Below are 21,972 nucleotides of genomic sequence, written 5' to 3' on the forward strand. Positions count from 1 at the left end.
CACCGCCCCTCAACATCAGCGCGCGGATGCCCCGCCACCGCCCCAGCCTTTCGCCGCGCCGATGCCCCGCAACCGCCCTTGCCCCTCCGCTCGTCGACGCCCCGCCACAGCCCCAACCGTTGCCCCTTTGCCCGCCGGAGCCAAGCTTTAAGGCCCAGCCACGCACCCCGGTCCGAGCGCCAAGTCCGTCTTCCCTCCCGCGTGCAAATCATATGCCCTGTCGCTCTCCCGCGCGAAGCCTATCAGCAAGTCGAACCCGACTGTTGGAGACGGTGACCGAGGGCTGTCTAATGAAAGATTTATTTCCTTTAAAACAAAATTTAAAGAAGTATAAATAAAGGCAAATGTTTGTTAAATTCTCAACGGACCAATGACGTAAAGCCGCCGGGGACAGGTGATTGGTCGCGTGAGGAGGCTACGTGGGGCGAGGACGTCGCCGTCGCTGCAGCCAGAAGTGTCTGTGCGGCGGCCGGAAGGTTGAGCGACTGCAATCCTGCAGCAGCTTCGTCAGCGTCGGTAAGGCGTTCTTGTGTGCCTCTCACATAAGTAACTTTGTACGTTTTTGTAATTTAAAATTTTATGCCTTCCTGTGTTCGGTTTAATAATTAGCCTTTCTGTTCAGTACACTCGGTGTGGGGGGTGCATCGTTATTACACCCTCTCTTCCGACTTGTGCCACGGGAAGAGATTGGCAGGCGGACATAAAGATGTGCTTAAAGCTTTCCTTGGAAACGAATACCACATCCCAATTGATTCGTGAGAATCCCTGGCATATGACTTGACCGTGGTGAAGAGCTTTTAAGATAAGATTTCTTTATTAGTCACATGTATATGGAAACACACAGTGAAATGCATCTTCTGCGTAGAGTGTTCTGGGGGCAGCTGGCAAGTGTCGCTACGCTTCCATCGCCAACAGAGCATTGTCACAAACCAGCAACAAAAGAAACACACTGAGCATGATTCAGTGTTAAAAACTATTTTATTAATCACTACTTATGATAATATGTAAAATAAAAGTAAAAATGTTAGTATGTTAGAATTCAAGAATGTTAAACCTCGAACGTTAACCCCAAAATTAAACTCGTTGTGTGTGTGTGTGACAAAGTCCAAAAGTCCCAGTTCCAGAATGGTTTTTAAAGTTCAGTTCCGCAAGCCATAAGGTGAAACATGAGCAAGGGCTTCTTCAACAACCACCGTTGTCTGAAGATAAGATGTAGATGTAGAAAAACATAGAGAGAGTACACACGAAATCCAAATGTTCCACGATGGAACCCCAGTGACACTTCAGTGTTTACTCGGTAGTGACTTCCTCACCCCGAAAAGCATCCGAATCGTGGTCGTCCACACACAAATACCTGTTTCCTTCTACAGGTCAGCAACAAAGTGAACTCCACCGGATTACTTCCAACTTCCATACATGGATTTCAGTGGCAAACACAGTTATTGTTTCTCATCCATCGATAGAGAAAACAAGCAGGCTGGTGTCTCTCTCCCTTCTCTCTCTCTCTCTCTCCTTCTTCTAACTTCTTCAACCACGTCATTACGTCCTTTATCTTCTATTGACGTAAGCACGCCCCACACACACATACACACACACTCTCTATCTTAAAGGGACTTTCACTGAGTCCGTAACAGCATGCCCACAACTTCCTAACCGGTAGGTCTTTGGAATGTGGGAGGAAACTGGAGCACCCAGAGGAAACCCATGCAGACACGGTGGGGGGGGGGGGGGAGAATGTACAAACTCCTTGCAGACACGGGGGGAATGTACAAACTCCTTACAGACAGCGGCCGAAGTTGAACCGGGGTCACTGCCGCTGTAATAGCATTACACTAACTGCTACACTACCGTGCCTGTCCGAATGGAATTAAGAATTTGGAGTCGGTGTTTTGAGGGGACACACACCCTGTGTCAATCCTACCACCTGACAATTCACCCAACTGGCTGCCCCATCTGTGAAAGAGACTGTGGTTCCCTTATTGGCCTCACAGGCACCTCAGATGTACAAAACTAGAGTGGAAACAAGTCATCCTCATTCCTGAGAGCCTGCCTAAGAATAAGGAGCATTAGTTTTAGAGCTGCACATACCGGAAATCTAAAACAAAATCAGAAAATGCAGGAAGTACTTAAAAGGTCAAACAGTGTCCATGGGGATAAAAGTGGTCAATGTTTCAAGTCAAGGATCGTTCATCATAACCCACAGATATTGCTTGATCGGAGTGCTTCCAGTATGTTCTATTTATTATCTTTAATTTGATCAAGTAATATTGTAATATCTAGTGATATTTCATAATGGCAGAAGGTAAAGAAAATATATAACTGTAGTTGTATCACATGTTAAAGTGTTTTAGTGAAATCAAGATATGTCCTGAAGTGATCATACTTGAGTGATTGCATTATGCCGCACAGAAATCTGTTTGGGCAAAATGAATCACAACCACATTTTACCTTGCCTAGCTCTAACCTGATTGTAATATTGAGCACTTTTACCCTTAATATAATCCAAATCTGATCAACAGTATACTCTTTACTAACGTGTAGATTCAAATGAAATGCATTTTCTGTTTCCCTTTTTCTAGTTTCTATTCAATATGCCATCATATCAATCCCAGGAACAGATTTGGATAATTTATGACATTAACAGCATGTTTGTGAGAATTCCCAAAAATATTGATTGTGTCCTCTTTCCTAAAGGATATTATCAGTTATTTGAAGCTGTGCAAGAATTGACTTGGTAATATGCAACAAAACAAACAGCTAGTAAGAAATGAGTGTAGTAAAAGAATTTGAAATCTACATATCCTTGAAATCTATCCCTCCTGAATATTGCTTATCCTATAAGGATCATTTGAAAGTTGGAGATATCATTCATTCACAAGTACTTTGTTTCAATTTTGAAAGGGCAGCATGTGAAGGATTTTAATCCAATTTTTAAGGCAAAAACAGATCTCCAGAAACTGCTGTAAGGTAACAAGTAGGAATGTACTTCTTTCAATGCTAGTATTTGTTACTAAAGGAATTGCATGAATTGTATGTTTGTTCAGGCCTTAAGCTAATCTATTACTGTTTGTGGCAAAAGAAATACCAATACTAGGAGGTTCTTATGGCCCAGACATTGCTTTCAGTACTTTATTCAGTTTTCTACCAGTGCACCTTTTCTCCAAAATTTTTTGAAAAAGAACTTGATGGAAGAATCATTTTATTGTCTGTTCCACAGGTGTTAGCTCCTTTCTTCTATCTCATAAACCTAAATAGCAGCCCTTAGTACATCAACTGCAGAGAGCCTCTTGCTTAGATGTGATCTTATTGACACATGCAATTTGCAATAACTTTTGCTGCATAGTAATCAGGAGAAGCCAGATAATTTAATGGGCTAGATCGTGTTCCAATGTGGGTTGTAATCACGGAATTTCTGCTCAGCTTCCCTTTGACTTCCACTTCTGTGCTCTGCAGCAAAGAATTATGAGATACACTGGACGTTGGTTGCCACTGCATCTGACCAGCTGCTCAACCGCTGAACTCAATATTGACATTTTGGCCCCAAGACGGAAAATACTAGAAACACTCAGCAGGTCAAGCAGCATTTGTGGAAAGGAAAACGGAGTTCTCATGAAGGGTCTTTGACCTGGAACGTTAATTCTGTTTCTTTTTGCAGATGCTGCCTGACGTGCTGGGTGTTTCCAGCATTTTCTCTTTTAGTTTCAGATTTCCAGCATCTGCAGTATTCTTTTGGCTTTTGTTTATAGAGTATTTGATCCCTCAGCAGCCATGGCTGGCATATCTATTGCATTTGAATAGGATTGCTAATCTGCATGGAAAGTTTTTTTAATCTTACTGTTTTTAATTAATTTGCACATTGAGTGTGGTTTTAGCTTTTTTATTACTGAGTTTTTAATCCATCTGAATTGTGTGGCCACTGGGTGGGGTGCGTGAGGATGTGAATGCAAGGTGTGGGCTGAGTCTCTCAAAATCTGTTCTATTCTCTCTTCCCAAATTGATTTGTGTGGTTTTCTTTAGGAATTAATGTGTCTACTATTAAGAGTAGAGAGCACTGATTTATGAATTTAAATGGTTTCAGTAACAATTGTCATTCATGTTTGTCTAGGAGATTTTAGAAGAGTTTTTTCTTGTTTAGGTTAAAATGCCTACTTCCGATTATGTTCTGCTCAATACGGGACAGAAGATGCCTCTCATTGGGCTGGGGACATGGAAGAGTGGACCTGGTGAGGTAATGTGTCCAGTTACATTGACAAAATTTGATTGACTTTATCTTGAGAAGCCTCAGTTGAATTTGAAAATAGTGGCATGCAATATTGTGTAGCTGGCCTATTACGGTCCCATATTTCTTTTCCTTCTCTCCACCTTTTCTGACTTTATTGAGTGCACTAAAATATATATCAGGTTAGCCTTAAAGGAAAAATGTTGGCAGGCTAATCAGTTATAATGTGCAACAGCTGAGACTCATCTTAACCCTGAGCTGAGGTGTGCGGAAGTGTACTTCCAGCAAGTCCGTAGTAAGTAGAAACCTGCATTTCAAGAACTCTGCCATAAGTTTTGAGTTCTTTAGAGGTGTTCTTTTTATGCCTGGTTGTAATATTCGCCTTTTAATAGGTTCCTCACTTTGTATGACCTTGTTCACAGATTGTTGTACCTTGAGGAGTCGGAATCATAATGGATCACTTGAGTCCATACTTCAATCCAAATCATTTTGGAAGACTATGTTAATGCATAATTTTCTAGTTCTCTCTCGCCTCAAAATAGATTTCTAAGCTTATGGACATTGACCTATGAGCAGTAAGACACAGAGACGACAAAGGTTTACACAACGGTTACTCTCTAATGCATGTGTTTGTGTTGAATTTAGTAATAAATGTTAGATTTTCAATACATCTCTCATTCTCTCCTCTCCCGCAGTCTTTAATTGTCATATTTTGTCACAGGTTCACCATCAATTTAATATAGCTAGGAAGTACAGATCTTCTATTTGTAACACAAGGGAGACTGCAGATACTGGAATCTGGAACAAAAAAACAAACTGTTGGAGGAACTCTGCAGTCAAGCAGCATCTGTGGAGGCAAGAGGATGGTCGATGCTTTAGGTTGAGACCCTGCATCAGGCCTGGGTTCTTCCAGCAGTTTGGTTTTTGTATTTAATTACCACTTGGCATTCTGTTCCAAATTGAATGGGCACAGGAGGCATTATTTATGATTTTAAACTGATCTTCCTGATTTATATTGGTGGTAGACATTTTCCCCTTACTGCTACTGTGGCAATCTGCTTCTGTTAGCTCACACAGCTCAAATATCCGCATTTTTTTTTTGAATTTTATTTGTTCCTATTCCTCCAATTAAAACTGTTCTCTAGTGTGTATAACAAAAAACTCGTCAGAGGAAGTGGTTAACTTTTCTGCATTCAGCAAAAATGTTAACATTTTAAATGATGGAGTGTGAATGTAATAGTACCATAAATCAATTCCTGCACATTGTCTCTTGACTTTTTTTTTGAAAACTCACAGAATTTATCTTTTGGTGGTGGGGTGGGGAGGAGGGAACAAAATCAAATAGAACATTTAAGGGCATAACTAACATCCTTAATCAATCAAATTCATCGTTTCTTCTTGCGCAAGAAGACCTCTGTGGAAGGAGCTAATTGGGAAATAAAACCTCCTCGGGTTTGCAGTAACTGAATTAAACTGGGCTTAAATGTTTGTTCAAATTAAAAATAAACAGAACTATTGATTTCTATTTAGACTGGATGAAGCAAAAGCAATTTCTTGAAGTAACTCGATTAATTTACCATTTCACAAGCACCATTAATTCAGAATTTGACACCGTAACTGAATTTTGACTTCAAGATTACACGTTCCTAATTTCACACATCTCCATTTCAGAGGTGATCAAGTATTACCTCTTTTTATCCTCAACTGTTCTCTCAACCAAGGTCTTCCAAATTGTTATCATGCATGTATAACTCAAAATCTTAAGGGTGCAAGGGATTAACAACTTCCAGTTTTCAGTGGTAGTGACTGACTTTGGGGTGGGGGGGGGGGGCTGGAAACGCAGATATCTTTTAAAGACATCCCACACAAAAAATTAACTAAGCAAATATCTAAGCCAGCTTTCAAGTTAACTTACACAACTCATTACTCAACCGCTCTTGTCTGAAAGTCTCAGTATTTGAAATCTTTTACTTAAGAACTTGGCTAATGATCCCTTGGGGCCCCCACAATGTAACTGAGCTGGCACTAAAACAGACTGTGGGTACCTCTGACAAAGTATTCTTGGAATTAACCAGGTAATCACTCAATTAACTGCTATTTAACTAAAAGGCAGCGAGTATGTGTTTTCACTGTTTTCTGTATTTGTACGAAAATTAACACATTATGCTACTCATTCTATTTTTACAATACATCTTTGTGTCTTTACAGTTCATCCTATACAGGCATCATCTTATTGTCACAGGAAGGATTACCTTATAAACATTAATTTCATGGTAAATCAGTATGTTCTGATGTGCTTAAAGCAAATATTTACATTTATCAATCTTTTAACAATAAAATAATCGTTCATTTCGTGTATCAAACTGGCAATTCTTATTTGCCAAGTGATAAATTGGGAAGATTGATACAGTAATAAATTTCCTGACTGTACCTGAGTGTTATGGTTTGTTTCCTCCCAAGCCAGAAGCATAACTTGCAATTGTTTTTGGCATTATCTCTATTTATTCTCCTAAGTTTATTCAAAAATAGTCAGCAGCATGTATTAGGAATACTCTTATGTATCTCTGTTTTACTAATAACAGAAAATGTTGGAAATACCAGAAAGTTAGTTGGCTGGCAAAGTACCAGAAAGCTGGATGGCAAAGTAACATATTTTTGAAAATGCGTAACTGTCTAGTTTCTGTATTTCTTGTTTTTGCAGTTTTTTGGTATTTGCAATTTTCACATGTGCAGATGACCCTTCCAAAAAAAAACTTCCTAGCAATTTGGTATAATTGAATGCAAAATATCATATTTCCCCTCTCCTGCCTTGTTAACATTTTCCCTTCAGGAACTCTTGCAGATTCAGCTGTGCCTCAAAGTCCTTCAGCTCCATCCTTGTTAAAACACCATAGATTCATCAGTTAGAATTTTCCATTTTCCACAAATCACTCCAAGATGTGTACTTCCAAATTTACTAATCTTAATTGAAACTGCCCAAACTTAGCTCCAAGACTAACTTAATTGTCAATGTGAGCTGAATTTAAACTTGCTTGTAAAGGTGACAATTCATTGTCTAATCCAGCAATTTATTTACATTAAGTTTTGCATTGATTTTGTTTTTACAAAAGAAAATGTATACTTGAGTGCTGAAATTAGCACTGGCTACATGGTGTTGATATTAATCTCTGGTAAACAGATCTGTTCTCTAGTTTCTCTACTTTGACCCCCACCGCAGCCCACAGGAAACTTATTTATCATTCATTTTGTATTATAACTTTCCATTTTTCAGAGCGATAGAACCCTTAAGGATTTAAGAATTTTATTATGCAACCAAAACCACAGGTCTGGCTGTGCAAGAGAAAGTTTTGCTGTGTGGAGAAATTTGTTTTCCTTTGCACAGCAGCTGAAATAATATGTTGGTAAATCAACAAAATAGGCCTCTTAATGTCCTGTAAGCTCCATCCTGACAGACAGTTAGATGATCTTGCATTAGAAAACTGAGATGATGGTATTGGTTTATTATTGTCACTTGTACAGAGGTACAGTGAAAAGCTTGTCTTGCAAACCAATCATACAGGTCAATTCATTACACAGTGCAGTTACATTGAGTTAGTACAAAATGCATTGATGTATACAGGTTAAGAAAAAACAGTAACAGTACAGAGTAAAGTGTCACAGCTACAGAGAAAGTCCAGTGCAATAAGGTACAAGGTCATAACAAGGTAGATCGTGAGGTCATAGTCCATCTCATTGTATAAGGAAACCGTTCAATAGTCTTATCACAGTGGGGTAGAAGCTGTCCTTAAGTCTGGTGGTACCTGCCCTCAGGCACCTGTATCTTCTACCCGATGGAAGAGGAGAGATGAAAGAATATCCTGGGTGGGTGGGGTCTTTGATTATGTTGGCTGCTACACCGAGACAACGAGAGGTAAAGACAGAGTCCAAGGAGGGGAGGCTGGTGTCCGTGATGCGCTGGGCTGTGTCCACAACTCTCTGCAGCTTCTTGCAGTCCTGGGCAGAGCAGTTGCTGTACCAAGCCATGATGCATCCAGATAGGATGCTTTCTATGGTTTCTATGTGATTTATTTAAAAAATGCTCAAGGATAAACATTCTTCTAGGGCCCATTAGTTTAAATAAGATAAATTTATAAAGAAGTCACATTTGGAGAGCTAATTTATACGTCAGTAGCTAATGCTAATCATCCTGGAAATTTTTAAAACTTCAATGCTAGAAATCTGAAATTTAAATAAAAACAAAAAATGCTGGAAATAATTTGATCAGGCAGCCTGGGAGAGACTAGTTAAGGTTTCATGTTGACAACCTTTCATCAGGAAGGTGAAAGTTCATTAATCTGAAACTTCATTTTTTTCTTCCTCGCAGATGCCTGGCATGCTGAATATTTCTAGCATTTCCTGTTTTGGTTTCCCTACTTGTTTATTGGAAGGACCACCAAATCACTCAATAATCCAAGGAAGCTTCACTAAAAATGAAGCAAATTTTGTTAGTCATTAATACATATGAGTAGAACTCACTGACATCACAATGAAAAATACTTGTCTTTGGTTGCCTAAACTGTCAGCATTAAATAGTCTTGGATTAGCTGAAGCACAGCAGAATACAAAGTCTCTACCTACTTTAAGCAACAAGCAAATTTCAAACAAATATTCCTACTGTAGGAACAGATTTTGTTTCCCATGCTAACTTTTTGTGGTGCACTTGAATCATTCTTTAATTGAAACTGCCCAAAATATGAAGATGACTCATTTATTTCATTGACTTCTAATTGAAAGAACTTGAATACGTTTGTCTTTATCAATTCAAGTCAGATTTTTAATTTTTGATCAAGGATGCAGTGATATTATACTAACCAGATATAATATCCACTTTCTCTGAGGAAGGGAGTATTTCTCCAGGAACTTAACAACCTAGTCATGTTCTTCCCTTCCAGCACTTTCCAAGAATCAACACCCATCGTCTCCCCATACCTATTCTCACCTGCTGCAGATGCAGAAAGTCCAACCCTACTTCATAGTGGTATGGCCTCTTAATATCCTGTAGGCTCCATCCTGATAGACAGCTTGATGATCTTGCATTAGAAAACTGAGATGACATGATTTATTTGAAAAATGCTTAAGGATAAATATTCTTCTAGGGCCCATTAGTTTAAATAATATAAATTTATAGCCTACATCATAGTGGTATGGCCTGATTGATAGCAGGACTTCCAGGAGTACACTAAGGAGGCCGATTCCTGAAATGCACCTGAAAGCTGAGGGATTATTTTATCATTCTTAAATATCTCTGACATACAGATACATTTTAAGCTACTAAAATTGAAGTTTTAATTTTAATTAAATATAATTGGTTAATACACATTAAAATAATAACAGAAATGACTTTTCAAATATTATCTTCCTCTTTGATATCATTGGGTCAATAATCTCCCTTGAAATGAATGTGGTCTTGAATCCTTTATTAGATCTATCTTGGTGGAGGATCTAAGAGACATTTCTTTCTTTTCCCACCACTTCAGTCCAGCAAAAGAGCATTTGACAGGTGTAGGACCACTTCTCATTCATATTCAAAAATATGCACACACAAGTCCTGGACCTGCTTCCACTTACAAGGCAGCTATCGTTTATTATTAATACCTACCTCATTCTTGTGAAATTATTGTGGACAGGTCCAAGCAAAATGCTGAGCCTAAAAACAGTAGTGAAACGCTTCTTGGGGAAAATTGTTTGTGCTGTGTAGGAAAGGATGACAAAACCCATCACTGTGGCTCAATAGTATTTGTGTGTACATTAGAAAATAATTTTGTTTTCCATAAATGTCTCTTATTTTTGTAATACATTGTGTATGCATCAAATAAATCAGCAATCCACTCGTCCATCTTCCCTTTGGCTTTGAATATTTGGTCCCCAAGGGATTACTTGTTTTCTGAATTTTCTAGAATGGTAGTTTTTTTGCCCAGAATTGTACATTAGTACTCCTTTATAGAGACGTGCGTCAGCGGGGTCATCTTCATCTGCTATCAACTAAAGCAATGAACAGTACCAATGGATAAGAAATCTGAAACTTCTGTATTTTGTTCTGCCATATATTCCTGAGATAATAGATTGAAGTATTTCCAGGCCATTGTTATTTTGTATTGAATTTGGTCATTAAGAGGTATGAAAATGGCTGTGAATGACTGTATTAGATTCTCTATTGTCTTTGCTCAGCATGCAGTATCACTCTGTTAAGAAACGTTGTCTTGTTTCCTTATCGTGGTTGAGATTAAGAATTTTTGAAATAGCAAGTCATCCTTAATATTCATCCTAAAAGGGAGCTTTAACTGCAGGCAATGACTATGTTTGCTCTTTTGCTAAGGTAAAAACAGCTATCCTGAATGCTTTAAAGAATGGTTATCATCATGTAGACTGTGCTGCAGTGTACAATAATGAAGCTGAAATTGGAGACGTCTTCAAAGAAGTAGTTGGTGTTGACAAGGTATGATCTAATAATTTGAACAATACATGGGTAAGAATCGCATTGCACAGATTTGTGTTTGGAAGTATCTTTCATAAAATGAGTTGCAAGGATCCAGCTTCGAGAATAAATACAACTTGAGCCATGTACTATTTTGTTCACCCCCTCCCCACCAAAAAATTATAGATAGGACTCTGCCATTTAATGTATTACTGGCTATTATTTCATTGCAAAATAGTGGATCCAACTTCAAAAAGCAAGGTAATATTTGAGAACTTCTGCATATTACCTATTAATCCTTCTCAGTTCATATTAAAAAGATAGCAGTTGCATTCAACCTGTTTAAATGTAATCTCTGAAGATTTTTACTAGTAAAAATATGCAGCTTTTGTTTAAGTCTAAACTTGGTTGTTTCATCAAAACATGTAAACCTGATTTTTCTGTCTGCTGCCCTGATGTGTTTAAACTTTTCTATTAACCATGCAGCATATTGCTGATTAACAGTTCTACCTGGTACTTGTGATTAGTTTGTATTATTGGATTACCCTCATTCACAGATCCACTCGGTAATTGACTAATCGTTGTCTATTGTTTTCTACTCTTCAATTCATCTTTTGCTCTTCCCTACAATAGTAATTACTTTTTCTTTAATTAAAAGAATTTTTTCAACTCCACGCTAAAGAATGACATCCACCTGATCTAAGTTGTCAACAGCATGCTTCTTTACGTTTCAATATATCACCTTTCAGATATTGTGGTTTTTGCATTGCCATTTTTCTTTAGACAATGCCCACATGTTGTTTGGAATATTTCTTTCCATTTCCTGAGTTACAGGTCAGGCGATTGGTAAATTGTACTGAATTATACAGAAGTATTCACTACAAGCATGATTTTTCTAATTGACTTTAAGTGAATTCAGTTCATCAATCACTTTTGATGACGTCACTTGCATTCTGATGAAAGGTCATCAACCTGAAATGTTAACTATGTTTTCATATTTCCAACATCTGCTGGAAGCTTTTTCTTGGTATTATTGTGAAATAGAAAGAGTGCTCTCATTCTAGAACAAATTGTCTCATGTTTCATATTGTTTTATTGGTCAAATTGACACAACACTAATAAATCAAGAAGAAAATCGTGTTTTGAAATTTTTTTGGATGGTAGTGCATCAGATTTAGAAAACAAAATTAGATAATAGATAAGGTTTCTTTATTAGTCACATATACATCAAAACACACCGTGAAATGCATCTTTGCGTAGAATGATCTGGGGGCAGCCCGCAAGTGTCACCATGCTTCTGGCGCCAACATGACATGCCCACAACTTCCTAACCTGTACGTCTTTAGAATGTGGGAGGAAACCGGACCACCCGGAGGAAAACCCACACAGTCACGGGGAGAACGTACAAACTCCTTAGAGACCGCGGCCAGAATTGAACCCAGGTCACTCGTGATGTGATGGCATTACATTAACTGCTACACTAAATATTCAAAGTGATTGAACCTTTTGATCCCTAGCATTCAGATACTTGGCATTATAGAACTGATTGAACATCCAAGCTAACTGAGGGACTTAACTTGCATATCACATACATTTTCTTTTGCAGATCGTAAAACGTGAAGAACTTTTCGTAACCTCCAAGTTGTGGAATACCAAGCATCATCCTGAAGATGTGGAACCTACCTGTCGCAAATCTCTGGAAGACCTGAAGCTCACTTATCTGGATTTGTACCTGATCCACTGGCCTTATGCTTTTCAGTTAAGTTTTTTTTTTGTGGGGTTTGGGTGATAACTTAGGATTTTGGGGGGGAAAGTGCTTTTAATTTTGTAAATTGCGTACGTATGAAAATTTTATTTTTTTGACAAATTGTAGCATGCTCCTCACCTGTTAATTCTTGTATAGGAATCTAACAAATTGGTTTTGCATTCATTGTATCTCCAGCAATGAGAGTTTGTGAACAGTTTTCGTATGACCTTAATTTTAATAAGATCCAAGTTTTTTTTATTCATTAGTGTCTATATTGTGTGTAGTCATGTTTTCAATTATGAATTTCATGTTTGCAGAAAAGGTGACAACCCCTTTCCAGTGAATCCTGATGGCACAATACAATACGATTATATTCATTATAAGGAAACTTGGAAAGCTATGGAGAAATTAGTAGAAAAGGGATTGGTGAAAGCTATTGGACTCTCAAACTTCAACAGTCGACAGATAGATGAAGTTATTGCTGCAGCTACTATCAAACCTGCAGTGCTGCAGGTTGGAAACTTTATTTTAATTGAAGTGCTAGCCAGTGAATTAGTTGTATATAATCTGTATCACTTCTGCAAAGATATGGATATCTCTAATTTTTTTAAACTCTTTATAACATCCTGATGAAATGAATACTATCTCACATTTGAATAATGTATTATGAAATCTATAGAACAAAGTAACTATTTGAACTAAATGTGCAGGTACATGTTGCTATTAATTTTTTTTTTACACAAGGTGCCTATGACCAATAATTCCAATAACCAACTAATTGAGTGACTTGTGGGCATTTGAATGAAAAGATCCAGTAAATATACTTCGTTTTCTTGCTAAGGGCTTTTGACAAATTATCTTGTATTTAAATCAAAATGTCTTTTTTGATCTCGTATCATAAGTCCTGATTACATTACCCATAACATTTCTTTCTAAGGCATTTCATTCTGTCATTCCCAGGTGGAATGCCATCCATACTTAGCCCAGAATGAGCTGATTGAGCATTGCCAGAAACATGGATTGATAGTGACTGCCTATAGTCCTCTTGGTTCCTCTCAGCGGATGTGGAAAGCCCCAGATGAACGAGAGCTACTTGAAGATGCTGATATTAAAAGTATAGCCAATAAACATGGGAAATCACCTGCTCAAGTGCTGCTCAGGTACAAGGATGAACAAGGACTCCTAGATCCCTTTGTATTTCCCCCTTACCTAACTCCACACCATTCAGATAATAATCCGCCTTCCTGTTCCTGCTCCCAAAGTGGATAACCTCACACTTATCCACATTAAACTTCATCTGCCAAGTATCTGCCCACTTACCCAACCTATCCAAATCACCTTGAATTCTCCTAACTTCCTCTACACATGTCACACTGCCACCCAACTTTGTATCATCAGCAAACTTGCTAATGTTATTCACAATGCCTTCATCTAAATCATCAACATAGATCATAAACAGCTGCGGTCCCAGCACCGAGCCTTGTGGCACCTCACTAGTCACGGCCTGCCATTCTGAGAAACATCCATTCACCCCTACCCTTTGTTTCCTATCCGCCAACCAGTTTTCTATCCATGTTAATACCTGCCCCCCAATTCCATGAGCCCTAATTTTACTCTGGTGACTATAAGCTTAATCGTCCTAATATCTCTTCCCTTGTCACACCTGCTACACTAGAATAGTCTGGTGAACTTTCGCTGCATAGCTTCTGTGCCAAGCACATTCTTCTTTGGGTAAGGAGACCAATACTGTGCGTGGTACTCCAGATGTGGTCTTACTGAGGCCCTGTGCAATTATAGTATGATATCCTTGCTCATATACGCAAAGTCTCTCGCTTTGAAGGCCAACATATCCTGCTAAATTTAAGGTTGCTCTTGAAACAGAGATATGCGTGGGAATATGATAGAGGTATTGGAAATCATGAAGGGTCCACACAGTAGAAAGAAAGAAACTGTTCCCATTGGCAGACTAACGAAGAAGCACGAGGTACCGATTGAAGTTAATGGGCAAAAACAATGACATGAGGGGTTAAAGCACTCTCGCTTGGTGAGTGGTTAGGTTCTGGAAAGGGCTGCCCATGGTAGGAGCAGAGGCACTTTCAATTCTGGCATTCAGAATGTGATTAAATAAGTGATCAAAAGAAAAGAAATAATTTGTAGGATAGAAGGGAGAAGTTGGGAGTGGGACATGCTGGATTGTGCTTGTATACAAGTGGTACAGAATAGCTTCCTTCTGTGCTCAAACATTTCTGTATTCCTGTGAATAGCATTGTGCTATTATATCCACTTTTTGCTCTGATTCCTGGAAAACACATCCCAAGTGCAAAGTGAGGTACCATTGAAATTATCTTTTGATAGCAATGTCAGTAGCTCATTCTGTTCCTTTTGAGGAGACTGATGAAGCAGAGTCATTGTCCTTTGGGTAGTTTTATTGTTTGTCATGTACATGGTCCTTGGAGTTGCCAAAGCAGATTGGCTGGAAACAGTTAAAGTTTCCACCTTATCAGAGAATCAAAGAATGGTTACAGCATATAAAGAGGCCTTTGGGCCTGTTGTGTTCATACTGCTACTATACGAGATCAATCCGGTTGGACCTGCTATCTTCCCAGTGCTCTGACAGATACGTATCCACTTCCCTTCTGAATGCTACAATTGTATCAGCCTCAACTTTACCCTGACAGTGCTTTCCAGACCCTAAACACTCATTTAAAATACGTTGTCTAATCGCTTTTTATTTTTTGGTGATATGTTCAATTGTTCTTGACCCCTCTGCTAATGGGAATAGTTTCTCTCTATATATCCTTCAGAATATTAAATAATTGTACTAAATATTCTCCACCTCCTCTATGCATACAGCTTAGAGTCCCTCAAACTTGGAATCATAATATAATGATAAATTTCATCTGCACCGTCCCAAGTCTTCACATCCTTCGTGGTGCCTAGAATTATGCCAGTTGTGGCCAAACCAGTGTGTTATAAAGCTTCAGAATGACTTCTTACTCTTGTATCCTTTGCCTCCAATTATAAAGCCTAAGATCCCATCTGCTTTTTATTTTACCAGTTCTTCAACTTAACCTACCAATATGCAGAAATACTGCTAGATTTCTCTGTTCTTGCACTCCTTTTAGAAACGTGTCCTCTAATTTATATAGCCTTGTTCTCCAACTAAAATGTATCACTTTGCATTTCTCAGCATTCTATTTTAATTTTCCATTAGTACCTCCTCGGACTATGGTTATCCTCCCCAGTTCACTTAGCCTCCATGTTTGCAGATGACACAAAATTTGGAAGTTGTGCCCTGCATGTCCCAGTTGTACTCACTAATATATTAAAAACTGCAGTAGTCCCGGTACTAATCCCTTGGTAACTTTAGTTGAAAAACAACCTTTCACCATTGTTTCCTGTTAATTTTTCTGTATATGCTGTTAGAGCCCCATTTATTTCCTGGCATTTAGTCTTGTTGATGCCTGTTTCTTTGCCCATTCAGCATTTCCTTCGTCTGCTTCCCTCACCTCATCAAAAAAACCTTGATAAAATTAATTAGACACATTTATCAAATCCATATCCTCCAAGTGACTTGATAATTTTGCCCTGATTTATGCTTCTAGACCTTGCCCCACCACCTGGTGTGTCACTAACTGGTCTGTCATTACTGTAAGATTTGCAAGTTTCCAATCCTCAGGCACCACCTCTGAATCTTTTGATATTAGGAAGATTATGACCAGGGCCTCTGCAATTTCCTTCCTTGCCTCCTCAAAAGAGAGTTATGCATATCGTATGGACCAGGTAATTTATCCACTTAAGTACATCCAGCCTTCTAGTATGTCTCTCAATTTTTAGTTTATCAAGAATCTCAGTTATATCATTTCAGATTCAGCAACATCTTTGCATATTGGAATCCACCATTGGGGATGAATAGGCATTGTCATAAATTCTTGGCACCAGATCGTTGATCTTTTTGATATCTGGTATCTTACTATCTGTAAGGGATTACCTTTTGAATTTGAAACTTTTTTTCAAAGTTTCCATAAAATCTTTGCAATCTTTTTCAAACTTTGATCTGCTACCTTGCTTTGTAGTTGACTAATGAATTTTAGTTGATGAATAAGTATTTGTTTTCACTCCAGTTATTTCCATGTATCTATTAGGATATTTCTCTCTGCAGGTGGCAGGTACAGCGTGGGGTCGTAGCCATTCCCAAGAGTGTCAATGCAGAACGAATTACACAAAACCTGCAGGTAACTTGATATTTTGCCAGTGTTAATACTGAGTATCACTTATTGTTCCATAACTAGTAAACTAACATTAGGATTGAAAATTCAATGGTGGTAGCAGGCCTTCTGTGTTTATATAGTAATCCCCACTATCATGTGAAAAATTGATTATCAGTGAGACAATTTATTCAGCTCTTGTTAATTGATTCATGAAGTGGGAAATTTAAAATCTTTATTGTTTGTATCAACCAATTGTTTCCTGAATGATTCTTCTGTCTTTTTTTCCCCCAGTGTTGTTGATTGAAGTGTATCCAGCTTTTGCTCATAAACCACTAACACTTATATTAGTAGTGTGGCTTTTCTCTACCTTTCACCTGTTTGTTTGAGCACAGCTCTCTGGGATGCAGAATGATTTCTGCCTTTATTTCACCATTTTGACTATGTAATTCAATACTTTTTTCCCCACTAACCAACTCCATCTGGCAGGTGGTTAAAACTTGAGCCAGGGCGCACATTAAATAATTATACTTCAATGGCAATAGCTTGCTCCAGGTGTGTGTCTACTGTTCTAATAATTTTTTTTCTTTTTGGAGTCCTCCTGAAGTTCTTCAATCTCCCATGTGTCACGAACCAGCAACAAAAGAAACACACTGAGCATGATTCAGTGTTAAAAACTATTTTATTAATCACTACTTATGATAATACGTAAAATAAAAGTAAAAATGTTAGTATGTTAGAATTCAAAAATGTTAAACCTTGAACGTTAACCCCAAAACTAAACTCTTCGCGTGTGTGTGTGACAAAGTCCCAAACTCCAAGTTCCGGAATGGTTCTTAAAGTTCAGTTCCGCAAGCCATAAGGTGAAACATGAGCAAGGGCTTCTTCAACAACCACCGTTGTCTGAAGATAAGACGTAGACGTAGAGAAACATAGAGAGAGTAAATACGAAATCCAAATGTTCCACGATGGAACCCCAGTGACACTTCAGTGTTTACTCGGTAGTGACTTCCTCACCCCGAAAAGCATCCGAATCGTGGTCGCCCACACAAATACCTGTTTCCTTCTACAGGTCAGCAATAAAGTGAACTCCACCGGATTACTTCCAACTTCCATACATGGATTTCAGTGGCAGACACAGTTATTGTTTCTCATCCATCGATAGAGAAAACAAGCAGGCTGGTCTCTCTCTCCCTTTTTTTTCTTTCTCTCGCTCTCTCTCGCTCTCTCTCGCTCTCTCTCTCTCAACAACGTCATTACGTCCTTTATCTTCTATTGACGTAAGCACGCCACACACACAAATACACACACTCTCTCTATCTTAAAGGGACTTTCACTGAGTCCGTAACACATGATTTATACAGTCCATATGTTTCTGTTAATTCATTTAGCAATGTGTTTTCTTCTGAACCTGCTTTGTTTTGGAAAGGTGTTTATGCTGATTATTTTGCATTACAACTTTAAACATGTTTCCCTTCTATTAAACAGTAGTATTGAACAGTCTTGCCTAAAATTTACTATTTGTGGAGTCGAAATTAGAACCATTAAAGGCAATGGTCATTCAGCCCATTGTGTCCATGCAGTCACCTCCTAGATCAATCCAGTTAGATTGCTAACCCCTGCAAATTACATTCCTTGGAGTGATTGTACGGTTACCTTAAAGCTTTTTTCAACTATTTCCAGCAGCCATACAATGGCAAAATCCCTATCATAATCCCTTGCTGTTCCTCTATTTTAAGGAAAATTCCTTGCATCCCTTTTTTTTGAATCACTGTCAGTCTGTGCCTCCTGGTCCTGAAGCATCCATTTAATGAGTGATTTCCCTTTATCAAATTTCCTTTTTCTTTGCTTCAAGGAGAATGTCTTCACTTCTCCAAACTAATCATGTAGATGAAATTGCTCATTCCTGGAATTTATTATAGTAAATAATTTTTCCAACCTTAAAGGTGGTGACCAAAACTGGATGCAATGTTTAAGTTATGGGCTGACATATTTTGTAAAGGTTCTAAATAGCCACAGGGAGTACAAGATTATGTAATCTTTTTTCTTCAACCATGCTCTTAACATATCGTGCCATTATCAAAGACGTATGCATAAAAATATTTGGGTCCCTCTCTGTTCTTCCACATGTCAGTTACTTAGTCCACATTGTCTCAATTGATGCTTCTGCCAAAATATATCACTCGGGCTTCACTGTATTTCATCTGTCACTTATCTGCTCATTCTATTATCCCAAATCATCTATTATAGTGCTTCTCACACTTTTATTAGGGCAAATTTTGTAATCTGAAAGTAATGCAGCTGGATAGGGTAGTGAAAAAGTCATTTGGTATGCTTGACTTCATTTGCCAAGGAATTGAGTTTGAGGTGGGGCATCATGTTATAGTTACACAAAGCATTGGTTAGACTGCACGAGTATTGTGTGCAGTTTTAGTTGCCGCACCACAGGAAGGATGTGATTACAGAAAAGATTCACCAGGATGTTTTCTGAAAGGGAAGGCTGCAATTATAAAGACAGATTGGATAGGCAGGGTTTATTCTTATTGGAATGTAGGAGGCTGAGGGGTGACCTAGAGGTTTACAAAATTGAGGGGCATAGATAATCAGAATCTTTCCAGGGCAGGGGAATCTAGAGAGCACAGGCTTGAGGTGAAAGAGGACAAATTTTAAGGAAATTAAGGGGCAAATTTTTTTTCCCCACAGGCTGGTGGATGTTTGGAACAAGCTGCCAGAGGAGGTAGTGGAGGCAGATACTGCTGTGTTTAAAAGGTATTTGGACAAGTACCTGGATAAGAAAAGAGTAGAGCGATACAAGTCTAACTTGGGCAAATGGGATTAGCATAGATGCGCATCGTGCTCAGTAAGGATGAGGTGGGCAGTAAGGAACTGTTTCTGCGCTGTACATTTCCATGATAATATGATCTGCAGATTTTGAAATCATGCCCTGCAAACCTATATCAATAAAAGCAGTGGTCTTGGCATTAACCGGGAAACAAGATTGTCCATCATTTCTCCACCCCTCCCCATCCCCTGTCTGTTATGATGACTGACTTCTGTTGTTAAGCCATTTTTTAAACTGTTGTTGCTACTGATCACAAAGACCAATTTTGCCAATTAATCTATTTTTAGGACTTTGTTACATGTCTTCCAAAAAATCTATGATTCCCTCAATATCTAGAAATCTATTGATCACTGTTTTGAATGAATTCAACAACAGCCTCCATAGCAGTTCAGGATAGAGAATTACAAAGATTCACCACCCTCTGAGTGAAGAAATTTCTTAATTCAATCCTAAACAGCCTACCCCTCATTCTGAAATGGTGACCCCTGGTTCTAGACTCATCAGCCAGGAGAACTGCCTTCCCTGCATCCAGCCTATCAAGCCCTATAGGAATTTTGTAAAGTTCAAAGAGATCTATCATTTTCCTAAACTCCTTTAGTAGGCTAGGCATGTATTCTCTATCTCCAAGAGCCACTTGTTGTCATATCCTACCGATTAGAATTTTTTTTCTACTTAACAAACTTCTAATCCATGCCACAAGATTTCCTCCATTATGCTTTTGTTTTTACAGCTGAACTATGTCTTATCAAATGCTTTCTGAGTCCAGATAGTAAACATCAAGAGACACTAGTTAATTTATCTAACCAGTGACTGCTCAAAATGTACCTAAATTATTTACAACTTTTCCCTGACAAACCAGTAATGGCTTTCTCTGATCAGCTTGTTCAAGAAGTTAGTCATTCATTGTCTGAGATTTCCGAAGCTTCTTCACACCTGATTGAGTCTGTATTTGCATGGTTTTGCTTTCTCTCCCTTCGATAATGGAATGATATTTGCAATTCTTCATTGAAATCAATAGAGCTGAAATTCAGAAGCTGAGTTCACTGTGCATACATGACTATCCTCACAATGGAATGCAAATTTCTACCTTTTAGTATATTTCCTTTCAGTACATTTGACAATTCAGGCAGAAATTATACCCCTGGTGTTTAAGCTATCAGATCTGCCTAAACTCTATATTGTGGAAATGGCGTTGAATGACCAAGATTCCACTTGGATTATATGTAGCATACTAGTTCTTCCTCTCCATGTTCTTTCTCTCCCAGCTCTAATTGCAATTTTTTTTTAAAGTGGAGTTGCTATTTCATGAAAAGTTTCTTTCTTTAGGAATCACTTTATCCACAATTAACTGAGAAATCTTCAGGTAATCTTGACATTCTTTCCCCCCACCCCACCCAGGTGTTTGATTTCATACTGACTGAAGATGAGATGAAAAAAATTGGAAGTCTCAATAGAAACTGCCGTTATATTGTTCCAAGGGTAAAGGTAAGTGTTCATGGCCTTCACTCCACTTTCAATCCTAAAAACACTTTCTGACAATTCCAAATACTTCAACTCATTCTTAAGTAAAATTTGTGTGCATAATTTGCTGAACTCTTACACTTTTTTTTCTGTTGTTAACAGGTTGACAATAAATTTGTATTCAGAGACGCACTGCATCCACATTACCCTTTCAATGATCCATATTAGTGACAGTGGGATGAGCCATTGCTGCCTTAATGTTTGTATTGTTTGGTAAACCAATTTTGCTGATGAAATTCAATGTGTTACATCATGTAGAAAGAATACTTAATCGCTTTTTAAATAATCCTTGTTTGCAAATAGTTCATTAGAAAATTTAGATGTTTGAAAGTGAATAAAATTATGTCTTGCAAGCAAAGTTATGTCAAGTGGAGTTTATTGTCATGTGCACAAGTATGGTGAGGTACAGTACAATGAAAACCATGCTTGCAGCAGCATCACAGGCACATAAGTGCAGACAATACAGAATATAAATTGTACATAAAATTATACCATTTTGTGGAAAAAATGATTGCAAAAGCAAGACCTTAGTGCAAAAACAAAAGACTCAATCAAAGACAAGTCCATGATAGTACAAAAGGTGGTCCATAGTGTTCCATTGCTGAGATAGGGTTAGGATTGTGCAAGTAGGTTCAAGAACCAACCTCATTTCAGGTGTTCCCTTCCTCATTCTCTCATATTTAGAAAAGTCATCTGCTCTGCCTGGCTAGGTTATTCACCCAGAAAATCATAGGAGTACTCATTTTTCTAGCTGTTATTTTTAGGAATGAAAATTTTGGCATAGTGAGTAATAACCTAACATTACACATCTACAAAATATGTCTCTTTTATAGATTTAAGGAAGTGCCTTTTTGTCAGTAATAGAATATTGAATTACCCAGGTGCTTGGTGGATATTTGTGGACATACTCAACATGCAAAATTTTATCTGCACGTGTTATCATCTTCCATTCCTTGAAATAAAATGGCCTTCTCATAAGCA

General features: G+C 38.2%; 2 protein-coding genes across 4 annotated transcripts in view; one reads left to right on the forward strand and one right to left on the reverse strand.

Moving 5' to 3' along the window:
* The window catches only part of LOC127567776 (peroxiredoxin-1-like), a 45,600-nt gene extending 45,204 nt beyond the window's left edge, over positions 1 to 396 (reverse strand). Inside the window, exon 1 of the mRNA XM_052010811.1 lies at positions 167 to 396. The gene's annotated coding sequence lies outside the window, so the exon portion shown is untranslated. The remainder of the gene's footprint in view (positions 1 to 166) is intronic.
* Positions 353 to 21,336, forward strand: akr1a1b (aldo-keto reductase family 1, member A1b (aldehyde reductase)). Of its 3 annotated transcripts, XM_052010808.1 has the most exons (10): positions 480 to 516; positions 2,902 to 2,967; positions 4,136 to 4,228; positions 10,575 to 10,694; positions 12,280 to 12,431; positions 12,738 to 12,933; positions 13,381 to 13,580; positions 16,583 to 16,655; positions 20,869 to 20,955; positions 21,094 to 21,336. In XM_052010808.1, the coding sequence occupies exons 3-10, from the start codon at positions 4,142 to 4,144 to the stop codon at positions 21,157 to 21,159; spliced, it is 981 nt and encodes a 326-aa protein (XP_051866768.1). In that variant the 5' UTR covers positions 480 to 516; positions 2,902 to 2,967; positions 4,136 to 4,141; the 3' UTR covers positions 21,160 to 21,336. The 3 variants fall into 3 exon arrangements, with proteins under 3 accessions (XP_051866769.1, XP_051866770.1, XP_051866768.1); XM_052010809.1 differs by lacking the exon at positions 2,902 to 2,967 and having other exon boundaries at positions 353 to 516; XM_052010810.1 differs by lacking the exons at positions 2,902 to 2,967; positions 4,136 to 4,228 and having other exon boundaries at positions 426 to 516.
* Positions 21,337 to 21,972: the final 636 nt, after the last annotated feature.

The sequence above is a fragment of the Pristis pectinata genome, chromosome 3 (assembly GCF_009764475.1).
Source record: "Pristis pectinata isolate sPriPec2 chromosome 3, sPriPec2.1.pri, whole genome shotgun sequence".
Lineage (NCBI taxonomy): Eukaryota > Metazoa > Chordata > Chondrichthyes > Rhinopristiformes > Pristidae > Pristis > Pristis pectinata.